Below are 18,398 nucleotides of genomic sequence, written 5' to 3' on the forward strand. Positions count from 1 at the left end.
AACAAAGTCAAAAGCAATATTTCTGTTGGATTAAAAGAGATGTATTCACAAGCCTGCATGTTTCCAATGTAGTAGGGCCACTTTACGTCACTTAAAGTTTGTTGCCTTATTCTGAATCGCAGAATATGGCACTGCACATACGGTACCTGGAAACGTCGTCTATTTTGTGATGTACATTGGAGGCTTTACAAATTACTGTGTAGTGTTTACTTTTATTGTGGTTACACATACTGTCATAAAACTTTCTAACCCGAAATATAAAAATAGTGTTGCAGTTCCCCTTTAAATAAACTTGAGTTAAGTCACATGATTAATTCATTTTGTAACAATCCAAGAAAAAAACAGGGCGGGTCTCATAAAGTAAATTATCGTCTCTAATATGATTTTTAGAGCTCTCAAAACTGCTTAAAACCAACTTCGTTTTTTCTAGCAGAACAGCAGAGAGTCAATATAGAACAGCATCTCCGATCTCAGATCTGATCGGTTTTCAAATGTAATTTAACAGTAAGTATCCTTTCATTTTCTTATCAGTTAACTTCAGAGTTATATGCTATACAGTAGCAGTCTGACAGTATTCACTCAACAGATGACTTATGTGTATCTAAAGGTGTCTGACATTACAGCTTTCTCCTTATTTCAGTGGAAAACAGTAAATTTTGTCTTCCTCTTTATGTTTCTTGTAGTTTAATAACTCATTCTCTTAGAACAACATCTCAGAACAGAAATATGGAAACCTTTTTTTCCCACTGTCTAGATTGCAATTAACATTGGCAAACATCCTGTCATTATAAAAACTTGAAAGTTTGAAACTGGTAACTATTGTATAACACAGGTAAGTGTAAAACTTACTCCCTTTTGTCTAGACGTATAAGGAGCCTGTAAGCAATGGATACATTTCCTTACAGAATTATTCAGAGGCTTGCACAGTTTTCACGTTTTGCATCTTTAAAGGTTGCAGTCATTGACTTTGAAGTAGCAGTTGATACTCTGTGGAATTAAGTTCACAACCTACTCCATACATTCAAAGCAAAAGTAAAATCAAACAAAAAACAAAAAGAAAACAAAACATTAAAATGAAATAAAATAGTAAAGTCATGATTGCATAAATATTCAAATCCTCTGTTGTGGCTAACCTGAATTAATTCAGATGTACAAAATAATCATAATAATCATAATAATCACTTACACTTATATAGCACTTTTCTGGACACTCCACTCAAAGCGCTTTACAGGTAATTGGGACTCCCCTGCACCACCACCAATGTCCACCTGAATGATGCGACGGCAGCCATAGTGCGCCAGAACGCTGCCCACACATCAACTATTAGTGGGGAGGAGAGCAGAGTAGAGCCAATTCATAGATGGGAATTGTTAGGAGGCCATGATTGGTAAGGGCCAGTGGGAATTTGCCAGGACGCCAGGGTTACACCCCTACTCTTTACGAGAAACACCCTGGGATTTTTAATGACCACAGAGAGTCAGGACCTCAGTTTTACATCTCATCCGAAGGACGGCGCCTGTTTACAGTATAGCGTCCCCGTCACTATATTGGGGCATTAGGGCCCACATGGACCACAGGGTGAGTGCCCCCTGCTGGCCCCACTAACACCTCTTCCAGCAGCAACCTTAGTTTTTCCCAGAAGGTTTCCCCTTCAGGTACTGACCAGGCTCACATCTGCTGAGCTTCAGTGGGTTGCCAGTTGTGAGTTGCAGGGTTATGTGGCTGCTGATGATAATGAGCCACGCAATTAATTAAGTACTCTCGGTCTGGGTTCTCATGGTTTCACACATCTTTGTGTTGGGCGAAGGGTGCAACATTATTACACTTTTTAATCTCTTCACAGTCTACTCAATCATATTGAAATTAAAGGTACATTACAGTATATACAGTACCACCTAGACCTTGCCTTGTTTATGATGTTCCTCCAAACTGAGCAGCTGAATAAGAAGGACATTTATGGCAAGAAGTAGCAAGAAGAAAGCAATTACTGAATAAAAAAAGCAACACAGCTTTTTAGTGATGCATCAAGCATGGCAAAATGTTTTGTGATGAGACAACACTGGAATGTATTGAGCTAAATACAAGTCTAGACAAACTTAACATAGCACACCACTGTCCTGTCATACATGGAGTTGGGAGCATATTGTCACATCAGGCTGCTTGTCATTAGCAGGGACTGAGATGTGCTTCAGGACTGAGGGGAAAATGGTACAGGCAAAGTACAGGCAAGCTTGAGAGGGAAAACCTGATTTCATCCGCTAAAGACTTAAAACTGGGAAGAAAAAGTACGCTTCAACAGGTCAATGTTCCAAAACAGAAGTCCAATCTTCAATTCTACTAAAATCTGTGGAAAAAAGCTGAAATACCAAGCAATTACCAAGAAAGTTGAGAGAGCTCAACCAAATCCAATAAGAAAAAATTACTTAATGACTAAAAGTCATTAAGGCCTCTATTATTTGTATGTGGGATTACATGTAGTGAATTAATGATTTAATTTTTGTGCTTAATTGGTGAATGGGTGAAAGTTATATTCAAAGTTTAATTTAATTTAGACTAGCATGACATATTAAAGGGCTCATAGTGATAGTTGGTGTTAGTTTAGAGTAAGGCTTAAATAAATAAAGGCATTGTCTGTAAGTCTCCTTTCATGATACATCTGTGGGCCGTTGTGATTTTACAAGTGCTTAGGCCGCATAACACAACTCCTGTCCATCACACCATTTTCCAATTTGGCAAAATTGTGATACCATAGCAAGGATGTGAGTACATTTGCAAGTTACTGAAATACTTAAACTCCTGGTTTAATTCAGTAATGTGTAATGATTGTTTTTTATAGTGCAGGTTTAGGGTTAGGGTAGTAATGGATTTTAGCTGCTGTGGTATCTCACTTATCTGTTGCAGTTTTCCTGTGGTGACTTAAGTATACATCTCGATGATGTCCTGAACAGAGGAGTTAACCTGGTCATTCTCTTCCCCTTCAAGGTTGATGCTTGGTTTTAATTGCTGAGCAGAAGCAGTTGGGGTCTGTCACATCAGTCAAATCTGAAATTGATTTGTCACCCATACCTTAAAGACTCTCCCTTCTAAAATAGGTATCCTATACACTCTGAGGATGACAGAACAGATTGCAAGTCATCTTCATCTGGAACTGTGTGTTGTAAACATTCTATATGCAACTTGATAATGAATTATACTTTTCTCTCTCACAGCAGTGTAGCGGCGAGGCTTATTAATAAGGCAGAATTAAGTGTGTCTGAGCTTCCCAAATGTGGCCCCATTTCTCTGTTCATCTCTGTTGATCTGATATCATGATCAATGGTCATCCATTGGCGCCTATCTGTCTAGGGAGTGCCAGATGGACATCTGGACTGCATTCCTAAGTGTCAGGAGTAAGTGACTCATATCTCACCTTGATCAACCAATCAGGGACTGGTAGGGCCGAGTAACCCACGTGGGACTCTGATGCCCATGGAACTTTCAGCCAATCTACGAGCTGAAGTTCCTCCAGGTAAAAACAGGCAACACAGAGAGCCTGAGAGATTCAGTAAGATTCAGAGGGGATTCAGGAGAATTCTGTGGACTTTTCTAAAGGGAATTCAAAGGAGAATTCCAGGGCAGGACGGCCCAGGAGCAGAAGGCTCCCAAGGGCAGGACATTCTCGCAGCGCGCCTCCTGACCATCCTGAGACTCAGCCCGGACAACCATGGAACGGCCAGTGTGTCCGAGTGCCAGAACTTTCCTTTGTTCTAAGAGTCTAGAGCGGAGGTTGCCAGAGAATAACCAGCGGATCCACCCGAGGTTAGCACCAGCAGCAGGCCTCGTGAACAGGTCAGAACTGTGGACAGCTGAATCACTATTCAGAACTAGCTCTTCATCAGGAACGAACCGGTCCTCTTCCTGACTTGCTGGGACCCACAGTCATCTTTTCTCCTGTGCACAAACTTTGCTAGCTAAAGCCAACACCAACTAGCCGGTCAGTGAGCATCAGCAGCGCACCGCGCCAGAGAGCACGGATTGGACAGCAACAGCCTGCAACTGTTTCTTTGTGCCCGCAGGAAGATCTGAATCCCCAAAGATTGGATGAGTATTCAACTTCACTGCATTACAGCTTGAGAATTCAATTGTTATCCCAACCAGTTGATATCAATTTAATTCCTAAGAGTTATGTACTTGTTTTGAGTATCTAATGTAGAAGTTATAACCAAGTTCATTTACGAAACGGTCTTAATGAATGATATACAGAACGTATGTCCTCTTGATATGTGTAACACTTTGTAACTGACTGAATATATACCTTTTGTATTCTGATAACCCTCTCGATAAGATCTGTTAGGTTTACATGCATATTCTATGTATTAATAAATGTATCCTCGTGTATTAGTACCTGTGTGTGTGCGTTGTTTGAGTTATGTCGCATGGTTGGATTCTAAAGCCATCAAAAGAATCAACTTTGTGATTTACTGCTACAATTAATAATTGTCTCAGTAAATGCCCAAACCCTACAGAACTGGTGCCTTCAGAGAGCCACTACAGTTACATTTTGGCTATGGCAACATTACAGCAGTTTTACTATCTTTCTGAGTGTCTATAATACTGTAGTTAGAGTGGTGAGAGACACAACTCACTGTCTTTCTGTCAGTAATGTCAGTAACTCTGTTTTTCTAAATAATAATGTTGTAAAGAATAACTCTCTTCAGTATTGTTTCAGTATGTTTACTGACTAACTTGTTTGTCTTTCAGAGATGCCTAACAAATCAGATTGGCTCTTTGTGAATCTACTACTTCTCAATGGGTTCTCTGTCTTCTGCATAGGTACTGTGAAGAGAGCATCTTCTTGGTGTTTTATAATGACTAGGATGTGAGTCTATTACGTCTGAAACTTTCCAATAAATGATAGGAGGTTGTCACAGACTGTACTTGAAGCTTGTAGTTGTTTATTGATATTTTGATCTCAAAGTTGTTTATGTAATTGTTTCAGTATTTTATTGCATTTCAGTACTATATGTTTTGGATATGGTGGTATGGAAAGTAATTCGATGTTAAATCTGGAGCCGTGTATCCGAAATATTTCAGTATATAAAGGTTCAGAGAAAACAATCAGAGACACAAAGAGTCTCTTCTTACCTACGAGCAGAGTAACAGAACTTCACTGAATTCAGACGCAGCACTTCTATCACTGAGTGAAGGTGAGGATTGTCCTGGGTCAGAGATCCAGACCCCAGTTTGAGGATCACTGGTGTGAAATAGAGCAGATGTTGAGACAAAGGACTTTAGTTCTACTCAGTCACTTGTGGTTCTAAATCAGGGAGGGGCTGTTCATTTAAAATGTTGTATGGTGACATTCTTTATTCCCCCAGTAATTAGTCTGTTAACCTGTATCAGTGTTTCTGTCTGTCTGTGTAGAGGTTGAAGGCTCATGTAAGCTGTGTTTCTTTCTTTTTCAGAGAAGTTTCAGGTTGTTGGTCCAGATGTTCCTGTCATTGTTTTCCCAGGTGAAGACACTGTTCTGCCCTGTTACCTCTCACCAAACATCAGTACTATGGACCTGGAGATCAGGTGGTTTAAAAAAAACTTTGCATCTCCTGTGATCTTATTCAAAAACAAAAGGTACAACCGTGATTTGCAGGACGAATTCTACAGGGGAAGGGCTGAACTTTTCCCAGATGAGCTTCTCCATGGCAATGTGTCTCTAAAACTGAGGGATGTGAAACACTCTGACCATGGACAGTACACATGTCTGGTGGAGTCTACTGAACATTATGAAGATACTCAAATAAACCTTGGCGTAAGAGGTGAGAAATTTCCCAGACTTCTTACCTGATTTCTTGAATAAAATAAAGGCTAAACATCACTGCACCAAAATCTCTATGCTAAAAACAATAGGTTCTATCAAACCTGTCTACAACCTTCAGTGTGTCCCATTCAGATTAGCCAGTGAATGACCAACAACCCTGAGGCTACAGTGGTGTCAGTGATGTAGTGTATGTTGCACTTTTTCTGCAAGTGGGTTATATTCTGAGAATAGAGTATGTAGGGCATACCCTGAAGAAGATAGATTACTCTAGTGCCTTCAGCTTCCAGCTAGTTGGAACAAATATCGTTTGTCATTATGGATGTCAAAGGGTGTAAAGAAGGTGGCAAAAGGATCAATTTTTTTAGGAAAAAGGAGAGGACACTATAAGGCGGAAAAGGTCTCTGAGTTATAATTAAGGTTCCTTAATGTTAATATACTAATACCTGTATAAGGCAATGCGATCGAGACATCTAGTGGAACACTCTGGTGACAAGAATAGGGTGAGATTAGGTTTGACATCAGACTTTATTTTTCAGTGGTCTAGAGGTTGAGGAAGTTGTCCTCGGTGTTGATTGTCATTCAGCTGAACATGTTCTTGAAACCTAGAACAACTGTTGAAGCTTGAGTTTGGGGTTGATTTATGAGTTGAATCAATCCTGTTTCTGAGTAGTTTTGGCTGTATTTGTCATAATTTTCGAATATCTCAGTTTTATTTGGTATCTAACATTTGGAGCATCTGTGTGTTTACCTTTCCTGCAGGAGGTTGAATTGGACACTCATTAAGTGTTGACATGGTGTCTCCAGAAGAGACAATTTTATCAGATGCATTATTGAGAAAACATCCAGATAATAAGTGACTCTTTGTTTTTTAAATCAGCTCCCTACTTTAGAATGGATATGGATATTTCCATACCACCTTAATGGTGGTATGGAATGTAATTAGATAAAATAAATCAATTATCTTAATCTTTAACAGGAGAAATAATGTTCTACTTCAGTCCTCAAGACTTGTCCATGTCATAGGAGACAAAATTGTATTGTACTGTTAACCCCCCACTACCAGGACAGAACTGACTTGTAAAAGCATACAGTAATTTTTGAAATTTCTGCAATACTCCTCATATGAAACTAATGTATTGAGTTAAACAACATTGAGTGAATAAAAAAAACAAAAGTATGAAAACAGCATGGACACTCTGTATTTTACTTGCTCATTATCTCAGCAGCAGTAAACATCAAGAACAAGTTCACCGTACACTGGATACCAGATTGTTTTCACTCCCAATATGGGTTCATCTAGGACTTTTCTGAGCTGTCATAAAGGCCGCAGATGGATAGAAACACAGTAAAAAAATAACACAAAAACTCCCAGTCGTCACAGGAAGGGACATTAGAGAGCACAGAGGTGCCTAAGCTGTGATGTCAGCACAGTCCACATATTTACTCCTAATATGTGTTATTAACATAAAGTGTTAATAAAAAATATAATAAATAACACAACATGGAACAACACAGCACTATGTACATACACCTCCAGTCTGCACAGGTACAGTAGGAACATCATTTCACTCTTCTCCCTGTGCCAAACCTCTTGCCTACACACACAGACATGATGGCCATCCTGATTACATTTTACTCCAATTTGCTTTTGTAAGCTCTGAAATATCTCACCATATATTATATTGTGATGAATTCACAGCCCTGGGCTCCCAGCCCTCAATGTCTCTCCACACCCCTGGAGGAGATCAGACTCAGCTGCTATGTAGATCAGAGGGGTGGTATCCCGAACCTGCAGTGATCTGGATAGACAGGGATGGAAACGATGTGACATCCCTTTCCAAAACCACAGTGGAAAAGGACAGTCAGGAGTTCCTGAATGTGAGCAGCTACATCCCAGTCAAACAGGAATCCAATGTCTTCTCCTGTATGATTATAAGTGTTCTACCTGAACCAGACTGGGGATCTCAGCTCCACATTCCGAGTAAGTATTAATGATGAACACCAGAGCTCACCTGATATACAGTATTACACACACCCAGGATGTAACACAACCTGGTCACTGACCACACTCAAACAGTATACTATTAATTATAGCTCTTTACAGCTTTTTGAGCTTTTGTTTCTGAGATATTTAGGATTACTATGGAATTCATGATAAATATTGAACATCTGAACCATTTTTGTGTTTGGATTTGAAACAACAGCCTCTGTTCTTTGATGATGAAAACAATGATAATTATTCATGGTGTTTGCACAGCTTTCATGATTTTATAATATCCATGAACCACTAAACATGGGCAAAAATTGATAATGAAGAAAGAGATTGCTGTCTTAAATTTGAGGAACTGAAATTTTCCTGCTTGCAAAAACACACCAAACATCTCTGTTTGTTTGTAATAGGGAAACAAAACTTCCCATTTGTTTAGGAACCATTTAGAGAGAGAATTATCCCTGAGTAGATTTTTTTTTGATGAGACACAGGCTCCCTCCTTGTCTTTATGATCTTTTTTTTTGCATCATTTGTCAACAAGAGATATTTTCCATGTATGAAAATCCAGAACTCTGGATCTCACAGATCTGTGAATATTTTTACAAGTCACAAAATGTTGTGTGTTGTTATATAAGTATTGATTTGCTGCCTGTGTATTACTACTGGTCTGTGTCCGAGAAAAAAGAAAATATGTGCTGCTACAGTATATGTGAAATTCCCTGGCTGTTGAGGGGCATTTGATTAACTTTCATCAATTTGCTTGTAGAACTTAGTTTGTTTTCATTTTTACAATTTTAAATTTTAAACCACCTTGTTTATAGTAATAGTTAATACATTTATCCAAGTCATTCCCAGTGAGAAACCTCTTAGAAAACTTTGTGATGTAATGATACTGCACAATGGGAGTCCATTGAGAAGGCAGAAGGGTCTGCTTCCCTGTATCTGTGTCCCTGACTTCATGTTCATGCTCCTGTTGAATAATATTCCTGTGCCTTTTCCTAGGAGACTTTTTTCCTGGACCCTCAGGATGGATGGTGTCTCTGTTCTTAATAGTAACTATTACTGTAGCAGCATCAACACTTCTGGTGATCCAGTGGAGAAGAATGGACAGTAAGTGGTCATTATATATGTGTGTCTGAACACTTGTGCTAGGAGGGGGTTTTAACACCATTATTTGACAGATTATGAAATCTTGTTTTTATTATGCCTCAGTGTTGTTTAGAGTTAACCACCGTTAAAGCCTTTGGGAAAAGTTTCAATCTACATTTTTAGTGTATTGTGTTCAAAATGTTATAACTATACACAGAAAATATACATCTCAAGCTTCTCATCCTTATCAGAGACCTCCCTAAATCTGCTTGCTGTGTATCACTTCTGCTGTGGCATGCCTCTCAGAACTGGGCCTGGGTTCTATTCTGGATCTGAGTTGCTATATGAGTGTGTATGTGTGTGCGTGTCTGCATTTTTATCAGTATCTGTGTGTGCCATTTGATGGCATCCCGCTGAGGTTACTAGTACTAGATGCTTGCCAGAACTAGATGATGCAGTTAGAAAATAAGGTGAAATCATGTGAAGTGTATGTGTAGCATCCTGTATCAGTATTATTGAATACACTGTTGGAATCTGAGATATACTATATTAGTGTGACTGTTTAAAAGTCATTGTCAGTGCAGGGGCCCGTATCACTATTAACTGACTGCACTGTTTGTTACAGAGGAGGAGACTATGTATATATTAAAGGGTGAGTAAATAATACATTATGTTTAATTTTATGAATATAAATGTCATTTGACTTCTTCTTTAAATGAAAGATTTCTGATTTTATTCTGATTTTAAATTTTAGTCAGTATACTGAAGGAAACAAATGCTTTTTTTATCCTTTTATTACATTAATATGTGGTGATAACAGTATGTACCTAAACAGGGTTGTGTATTAAATTATATTTTATCTTGTTTTTTATATTAGTCCATCTAACAATAAATGTCTTATTATTTGCAGTCAATCCCTTACTTCATAGAGAACTAGGTAAGTGTAAGTATGTATAAAGGATTCAAAACTTATGTAGACTGTTCATTCTCATTACAGTAAAGCTCTCTGGTGTTCAGTGGTGTTCTAAGGCTCAATGGTTTTCTAAGGTGCTGCCTGATAAGTTGGAAAAATACTATTCATAGCCAAAATTTACAGTAGCTGTATTATGAAGTGGAGGATTGTCTTTTAAAATATCTTTAATCACCTTTAACAACAAAAGGAACTAATTAATTCCCAGTTGAGATTTACTACATATTTTTGAATTTACACACACCTTTGGAGAGTGATATGTTTTACAAGGATATTCTTACCTGCTGTCAGTCAGTGGTCTTAAGTGCTGTAGACTCTGCAGATTCTTCAGACAACAGGTCATCAGTCCTCCTGTCCTGAGTGAACCATTTGTATCACTGATACTGTGTAGGTCCTGCCTGTGTTCTATTGTGACAATCATTGTCTGTAGTGCTAAAACAATACAGTTCTGACAGCTGTGTGTGGAGCCACCTGAGAGCATATCTGTGTTAGACTGAGACTGTCTGTGTATCAGTCTTCCTGGATCTTGCTTGGTGTGGAGAAGTGCTCTCTATGGTGTATGACTGGTCATCCCTCACTGGTCCAGCTGTTGTCCAGAGATCAGGCAGTGTGGCCCAGTGAGCAGGATACCTCTGTATCTCAGTCAGTGATGCTGGTTACTATGGGTACACAGTAGGTCAATCAGTCTGTGAGAGCAGACAACACCGTCACTTGTGTGACTAAACAATGAACAGCTTATTGTATCGGTGATGGTTCTATGAAGTGTCTTACTTATCTTTCTCGATGGCTGAAGGACCAGACACCCAGGGTGTCCTGTGATATGTCTGACTTAATAAATTGTTCTGCTCAGTTTTATTGACTGAGACACCAGTCTTACAGCCACTGTTGTTCACTCTCACTCTCTGATTCACACTGCAATGGGATTCTGAAATGAACTAATTTTAGGCAATGCTAGTAATTGGTGAGAAGAAACATAACACAATGAATATCATCTTCTTTCTCTGCAGAGGCGGTGAAGAGTTTTGCTGTCCCTAAATCACGTATGTACAATATATTTAGTGTCTGTTGATGTACAGCAATAACTAGACTGACATCTTATTCCTAATGTGGAGTCCTGTGTTTGGCTTTGATTAACTGTGTTTGTATCTCTGTATTCCAGAATGGCAGTGGCTGTGCAGTGCTGCAGGTAGGTCTGTTATCTATTGAAGATAAAGATTTGGTAAATACATCTCTACTGTCCCTGGAAAACCCTGGAAATCAAAGCTTGTTATATCTATACCTGTACTACAGATACATGTTTCTTTAAAATCTCCTACAGAATCTCCCTTGGAGCTCCATCCTATGTTTGTCAATTGGCCAGTAGAGGGTTCTTTCAGGCCAGTGTAGAAAAATAATTTTATGCAAAGATAATATGCAACACCTTCATGAGAGGCTAAAACAGGGATCTTCAACCCTGGATGTGGAGAGCTACAATCCAGTTAGTCTTATGTTAGCTGTTTGTAATGAGTGGGAAAACTGCAAATTAATAATTACCATTTAAGTGTTGGTCCTCAAGACACTTAAGAGTTTGGTCCCAAAAGTTAAATTACTGTATGTATAGGTCATATCATCTGCTTAAATAATTTACCAGTGCCCATTTGCCAGTGGGTTTCAGAATGACTTGTTGGGAAGACACATCTGTAAATCTTCTTTTGAAACATACATACATTTCCCATGAAAATAAATCTAATTATTGCTACTTTCCCAATTTATGTTTAATTGCATTGTGTTTTTAATTAGCCAATCACATACCAAAGAAAGATGAAACAACACAAAAAAAAATAAACAGCTGACCTAAAAATAGCCTTTTCTCGAAATAGAAATGATAGCTGAATATAAAAATATATATATTATTGGGTGTAAGAAAAACAACTTGAATCATAAAAAATCTCACTCCTGTTTGTAATAAAATAAGACTAAAGTTTCCCGTTAATCTTCAGTGAGCTCTTCAGTGATTTTCCACACTGACACTGGAGTACAAGATGTGACTTTATTGGAGGCTAATTGGAGGCACCTTTGTATAAATAATGGGAAACTTTGTGACGGGGCTGGGGTCTTGACACTTGACAGATTGGCCCTGATGATGACAATAAATCTCTTCAAGCTTACATTATTGATTCAGCCAGTGATGGAAATTAACCCCCTAAAACCATTGTGTGAAAGAAGTGTGCCTGTGCACTCACTCCTTCACTCACACTGTCTTACTCCTCCCCTGTCGTTTAACACACATAGCCTCTTGTGAGAATGAGCAGTATTACTCTGTAGGCCTCTCTTGTTTGAGAAATAAATCAATCAACTAGGCTGATGAGTCAGCCGAAAGAAAGTGTTATGACTTGTTCTGTTTCGATAATCAGGGCAAAAGGAAAACTAAAAAATATCACATGTCCTATTGTCATAGGAAAGACAGTTCTGACTTGCTTTGTACACTATTGTTTGTATTTCTTCATTACTTCATTTTCTTTGGCTTTATTTGTGGGTATTAGAAAGGTTTTGTTGACTTTGTGAAGCTCAGTCTCACAAATGCAATATGCTTAATAAAGGACTGACTATAAATAATACTGCAGCTGTCTCTAAGAGTCTCTGATTTTCCATTGTAATTTAAATATACAGATCAGCAATCTGACAATGAATTAAATATTCTGAGGGGGAATATCTGTGGGATCTGTGTATCCTGAAAGACTTCTCAGATCCAGAAAGTAGGATAGTAAGAGAGTGGACTGATTCTCTTTCAGAATTGGAGGCATTTTACTGTCAGGTGTCTTATTTGTCGTGGTAAGAAGAGTGGTATTGGGGGTATTTATTTGTCAATAAGGAGCCTGTTTCTTGGGCTGGGGAATTAATCTGAAAGATGTGCTCAAAGCTGCAGTGATGTGGGCTCAGAGACTCAGTGACTCAGATACTTTAAAAGGTCACCTATTTCAATATCAGTTAATTAATCAACAACATCGATAAAAGGGGGGAGGAGGATATTTACCTGAGATTCTGGGGTATCTTCTTGGGGCAAGGAGAATAAATTTAGTTATTATTATGTGTTTCAAGGCCAGAGTGATCATACATAATGAAACAGTGAGTATTTAAATATACTGTATCTTTCTACAATAATAAAGTTCCCCATCAAAGTGATTGGGAGTATTCAACTAAAATACTCAATATGGGGCTTTCCCCAAGGCAAAACATCTTGCTATCTGTGTTTCCTGTATTATTAAGGCCTCCATTTACAAGCGCTTATTAACAGAGTTAACTGTTTTCTTGACAGTAGCCATGACATTGTAATGTCGCTCACTTCAGCATACAGTAGTAATTGGAGAGGACATTGGGCTATTAGTGAATAAGCACAGAAAGGTAATCACAACATCTCTTTTAACTGCTCAGACAGGGTTTTAATGGCTTGAAGTTGGTGAATGTCTCTGTGGTGTCCTCACTTCAGAACAGCACATACTGTAAATATCAAGGTTAGTTTCTCATAGTTAGTAGAGAAGTATCATTTACTGGTTTTGCGGTGGTATTCTTCTTCTTGTAACAGAGGTAATAATAATGGTCTCTGTCTCTTCAGTCCAGCTGTTGTTTTCTTAAAGTCCTGGTCATTAAGTGATATAGCTGAATGTTTAACTGGAGTGTCAATATGACTTCATTGTTTCTGCATGGTGAGGATACTTACTATACCTGTCACATAGGAGTCCTCTTCCTGGGACAGGGGTGATATACAGTATAGTATAGTTTGTGTTTCCACACATAGACTCTCCCTTGGAATAAGTCAATGGTTGACATAGCATCTTCTGCTATACAGACAAATTATGAAAAACTGATATAAAAAAATATTAAGGTAAGATGTTGCCTTGTTGTTTTCAGGACTGCCATTTTTCTCTTGTTCAGCTCCATCACTTGTCACTTAATTACAAACAGGAGCTGAGCTCTATTCTTAACTCTCATATATACTACAGTAATAATTTAACTGCATTCTTTTATTGGTTTTATACAACAAATATACAAAAGGAAAGGTAAAGGTAAAATTGTTTTTTTTATTCAAAAGACTGGTCAGGTTCTAAGAAACAGATTTCAGTTCTTCCTCATTCTCTTCTTTGTCCTCCTGATGTTTCCTGTTTTATTTCCACAGCTGAACTGACACTGGACCCCGATACAGCATTTTGTTATCTCTCCCTGTCTGAGGATAGGAGAAAAATGAGATGGAAGGTTTTGCCTCATGTCCTGCCTGACAATCCACAGAGATTTGATTCTCTGTCCTGTGTCCTGAGCAGGGAGAGCTTCACCTTAGGGAGATACTACTGGGAGGTGGAGTTGAATGACCAGTGGAGAATAGGAGTTACCAGAGATTCTGCAGAGAGGAAGGGGGGACTCACTTTCTCTCCCGAGAAGGGCTACTGGGTGCTGGAGTGTGATTCTTCTCATCTGACTGTGTTGCCTAGGAGGGTGGGGGTGTATTTGGATATCGAGGAGAGGAAGGTCTCTTTTTACTCTGTGGATTCCAGGACTCATATCTTCACTTTCACTGACATGGTTTTCAACCAGGGGGAGAAGATCTATCCTTTCTTCTGGACCATTGATGAGTATAAAGACCTTGTGGTGCTGCCCCCTGTCAGCTGTGAAGATCAATCACACATCACTGATTCATGAAGAAAAGGTAACTCACAGCTCTCACCATTAATATACATAGTTATATGCCATTTCTTGGACAATTTTCTAGTGGGTCTTAGGCAGAAAAAGTAGATATCTATATTGGGACCAATGTCTTCTCTCAATGTTCACAGTGGATTGTGGACAACATGGCTTCAATAAACAATTACAAATGCAGCAATGGTACTTTGTATAACAGACTCAGAACAGTGAAAGAAGTGGGATTCTGTTTGCCAGAGTTAGTGACATGCCACTAAAACAAACAAAGTTGACATGCTGACTAAGCGAATCATGATTCATGCAATGGTGTCATCACACCTGTGTGCTGCCTTTAGACCAGGGTGTATTAATGTGGGAATAAAGGGCCCTTCCCAGGATGAGGAGAATATCTGTGGGATCTATGTCCTGAAAGAGCTCCCAGATCCCGTCATTAAGAGACTAGGTGGACTGTCTCACTTCCAGAGTCTGAGATATTTTGCCATCAGGTGTCTTACTATATTTGTTGTGGTGTGAGGAGGAATGTAAGGGTATTTATCCGTCAGTGAGGAGTCTGTTTCCTGGGTGGGAGAATAAAATCTGAATAAGATGGGGAATAAGATCTGTGTTAACTTCTGAGAGAGGCTGCAGTGATCTGGGTTCAGTAAGAGACCCATTGTGTGTTTAACTCAAAATAAGTCAGTCATTGCAATATCAGTTCAGTAATGACCATTGGCAGTGAATGCTGGGGTATTTACCTGGCATTTGTCATGTCTTTGCATGGCAACTGAGGTAAATTTAGCTTCTGTGTCCTTGGGGTCTTTATCTTCTTACTCAATGTGACACACTGACTGTACATCTAAGAATATCTGTGTGAATAAAATACACCAATATAGTCATTTGGGGATATGTAATTTGAATTGAAGTAGTTTTTTTCCAGGGTAAGGGTAATAAAGTTGTTTGCGTACTGCAAAAATAATCATTTGAATTACACATGCCAGCACTGGGAGAGGAAGGGACAGTAGGATATTGAGCTGTGAGTTATGTTTTTCTCTCTGGGGCGTAATTAATACTGATATGTCTTTACAGAAAGTGTTTTAATGACATCAAGTCAGTTAGAGTCTCTGTGGATTTTTTTTTCTCAGAACAGTTCAGACATATCAGTCAGTTGCTCATGGTGTGTTTAGGAGCGATATTTACTGGTGATGTATGGGTTTCCTCTTTCTGGACAGGGGCAATAACTTTGTGGTCTTTCTCTTCAGCCCAACTGGTGTTCTCACATAGTTATGATCATCAAGTGACACAGTGGTGTGTTTAAGATTGAGTGTCTATCAGGACACCTTTGGGACTGGAGTGATATGTAGGGTTTCGGTATTTCGAGGCTGATAAACTCTTCTGTGAAATACGTTTGTGATTGATTGTCCTGTTCTACCCAGATTAAGTACTGTATGAAATATCACTGATATTGCCCTGTCAGCTTCAGGGCCAGGCTGCAGTTCCCAACCTTGTCCATTAGAGGACTGCCTTCACTTATCACAGAACATCAGGAACACTATTGTGTAAAAATGAAGTTAGGTTTCTTTTATAAATGTTTAAAATCTGCAAGTTGAAAAGAAAACTTAACACAATAAATGAAATGGTGTTCCTTTTCCACACTGAAAATTGAAAAGTTTTAGAAAATTTTTGGTCTCCTGACCACAGAGAAGAATTGGTGGACAGCGGTGGGCTTATTAATGCTTAAAAAAATTAAAATTAGGATCAGTGGTTCATTGGTGTAAAATATACAGAATGTATGTATATACACAGCATATACATAATATATATACATACAGTATAGGAACAAGTAAAGGTTAAATGCTCACTGAAAAGTAGAAAGAAGAAATGCAATGTTATACTGTAGCTGTTGAGCCTCTTCTGGCGTCATATGCAGTGTATACACTATATGTACAGTACAGCATCTATAGAATATATATATTACAGGCAGAATGTGCTTTTATAAATATTGTATGCATATACATATATGCCATAGTATATACAGTACAGCATGTATTCACGTTATATACAGTATACAGTGTATGCAGAATGTGTAAATAATACATTCTGTATACATTGTACAAAGACATACTGTACTGTATATATAATGATATTCAGCATTGTTAAATTGCTCTTATTGTTACTTTTTATGTTTAATTGAATACATATTTCTGTCAGGATTTATGTGTTTTTGATTATCCAGAGCCTTATTATTATCATAATTTAATTTGATTTCAGTAATTATTAACTTACTTGTCTTTGTTTCTTGAGGGATAAACATACTATATTTTACATATTGTAATTTTCATATGATTTGCAAGAGACTCTTCTGATCTCTCCTGTTTCATTCCAACAGCTGATGTGACTCTGGACAGCAGAGTGGACAACAAAATACAGCAAACCTACCTCTCTCTGTCTGAGGATAGGAAGAGATTGTCTCCCTGACAGTCCAGAAAGATTTGACTTGACCTCAAAGATTTGACCGCAGTGAGACACTACTGGGAGGTGGAGGTGAATGACTTGTGGAGGACAGCAGTAACCAGAGAGTCTGTAGTGTGGAAAGAATATTTCAACATCTTTCCCCAGAAGGGTTGCTTGTGTATGAACCCTTACTCTTATGTTTTCTCTGCTTTCATTGACCCTGTAACTGATCTCCCCCTTACTTGGTGGCCCAGGAAGATGTGAATATGGGTGGATATTGAGGAGAAGAAGATCTCACTTTTAAACAGTGGAGTCCAGGACTCATGTCATATGTATACGTTCCCTGATATAGTTTTCAATCAGGCCACTTAAGATCTCTCCTGACTTCTGTACCTGGGATTCATAAAAAAGGCCTACTGCTACCGTCTCCTGTTATACTGTTTGGAGAGATCAAACACATTACTGATTCATGAACAGAGGGTGACACAGTCACACCTCTATGGTATGTATCTATATTAATATTATTAAATTTACTCACCGTTATTGTTTTTTGGCATCTGTGTGGGATTTTGGGTGGGTCAGGTTTGACATAGGACTGAGTAAACGACTGTGTCAAGACTGATGTCTTCATCACTGTGGATTGTGGACATAACTTCAATTAAGTTAATTTTGTAATTAATTAAAAAAGAAAAATAAAATAGTGCTGCTCTGTGTCACTACTTTGTTGTACTGTGGTAGTATTTAAATAATTTAATTCACAGAGTGAAGTTTAAATTATATTATAAACTCACATTTTCTCCTTCTGTTTCAATCTGTATATATTCTCCATCCACCTTAAAACAAATTTAGATCAGTTTAAATTTGTATTCCCATCTGCTTCATTGTCAAGATATTTGATTTTTGCTAAAGCTTCACACACCATACAAAGTGTGAAAACATACAAAATGTATACTAAAGATGACAGTAAAAGTAACAACACCCCTCAAATACGTTTCATGATAATGCACACCCCCAAGCACTAAAGAACCCACTTTTTCCTGTTTGTGTCTGTGTCACTGTGTGTATGTATATGTCACTATCATACTGAACACCAACACACCACCAGCTACACAAACCTTGTCTTATCGTGCCCATTCTCCCAGGAGTGCTGTGGAGTAGGCTAATTCTACATCAGCAGCCGGTCAGACCTCTTCCACTTCTCAGTTAGGATGGTTGCTAAGAAACTGCAATCAGACAGGAAGCTTGCTTCACCTGTGAATAATCCTCCCCTCTCCTGGTGAAGCATAAGATTTAAAGTCTAAAGTGATCTGCTCGGCAGTTGCTTGGAGTTCCTTGCTTCCCCAGTTCTTGCCTTGCTCTGTGTTTGGTTTCTCGATCCTGCCATGCTTTTAACTGGAAACATGGACGTACCTTTGCTGCTGTGTATCACTTGTGTTACAAATCGTTCTACTTT

The 18,398-nt window shown here is 38.5% G+C and overlaps 1 protein-coding gene across 3 annotated transcripts; it reads left to right on the forward strand.

Moving 5' to 3' along the window:
- The first annotated feature begins 341 nt into the window (after positions 1 to 341).
- LOC102683265 (butyrophilin subfamily 1 member A1-like) lies at positions 342 to 17,664 on the forward strand. Of its 3 annotated transcripts, XM_015361618.2 has the most exons (12): positions 342 to 504; positions 2,984 to 3,093; positions 4,742 to 4,813; positions 5,446 to 5,793; positions 7,495 to 7,776; positions 8,788 to 8,895; positions 9,500 to 9,526; positions 9,785 to 9,811; positions 10,852 to 10,884; positions 11,004 to 11,030; positions 13,998 to 14,522; positions 16,881 to 17,664. In XM_015361618.2, exons 3-11 carry the CDS (start codon positions 4,744 to 4,746, stop codon positions 14,513 to 14,515), a joined length of 1,440 nt encoding a protein of 479 aa, XP_015217104.2. In that variant the 5' UTR covers positions 342 to 504; positions 2,984 to 3,093; positions 4,742 to 4,743; the 3' UTR covers positions 14,516 to 14,522; positions 16,881 to 17,664. The 3 variants fall into 3 exon arrangements, with proteins under 3 accessions (XP_015217104.2, XP_015217103.2, XP_069053690.1); XM_015361617.2 differs by lacking the exon at positions 2,984 to 3,093; XM_069197589.1 differs by lacking the exon at positions 342 to 504 and having other exon boundaries at positions 516 to 3,093.
- The last annotated feature ends 734 nt before the right edge of the window (positions 17,665 to 18,398 follow it).

This window comes from Lepisosteus oculatus, chromosome 13 (genome assembly GCF_040954835.1).
Source record: "Lepisosteus oculatus isolate fLepOcu1 chromosome 13, fLepOcu1.hap2, whole genome shotgun sequence".
Taxonomy (NCBI): domain Eukaryota; kingdom Metazoa; phylum Chordata; class Actinopteri; order Semionotiformes; family Lepisosteidae; genus Lepisosteus; species Lepisosteus oculatus.

Excerpts from the sequence above, each read along its gene's own strand:
- LOC102683265 (XM_015361618.2), top strand. The coding sequence starts at position 4,744 with ATGCCTAACAAATCAGATTGGCTCTTTGTGAATCTACTACTTCTCAAT. Across the intron at positions 8,896-9,499 it reads CCAGTGGAGAAGAATGGACA|AGGAGGAGACTATGTATATA; the intron begins GTAAGTGGTCAT and ends TGTTTGTTACAG. Across the intron at positions 9,812-10,851 it reads CTTACTTCATAGAGAACTAG|AGGCGGTGAAGAGTTTTGCT; the intron begins GTAAGTGTAAGT and ends CTTTCTCTGCAG.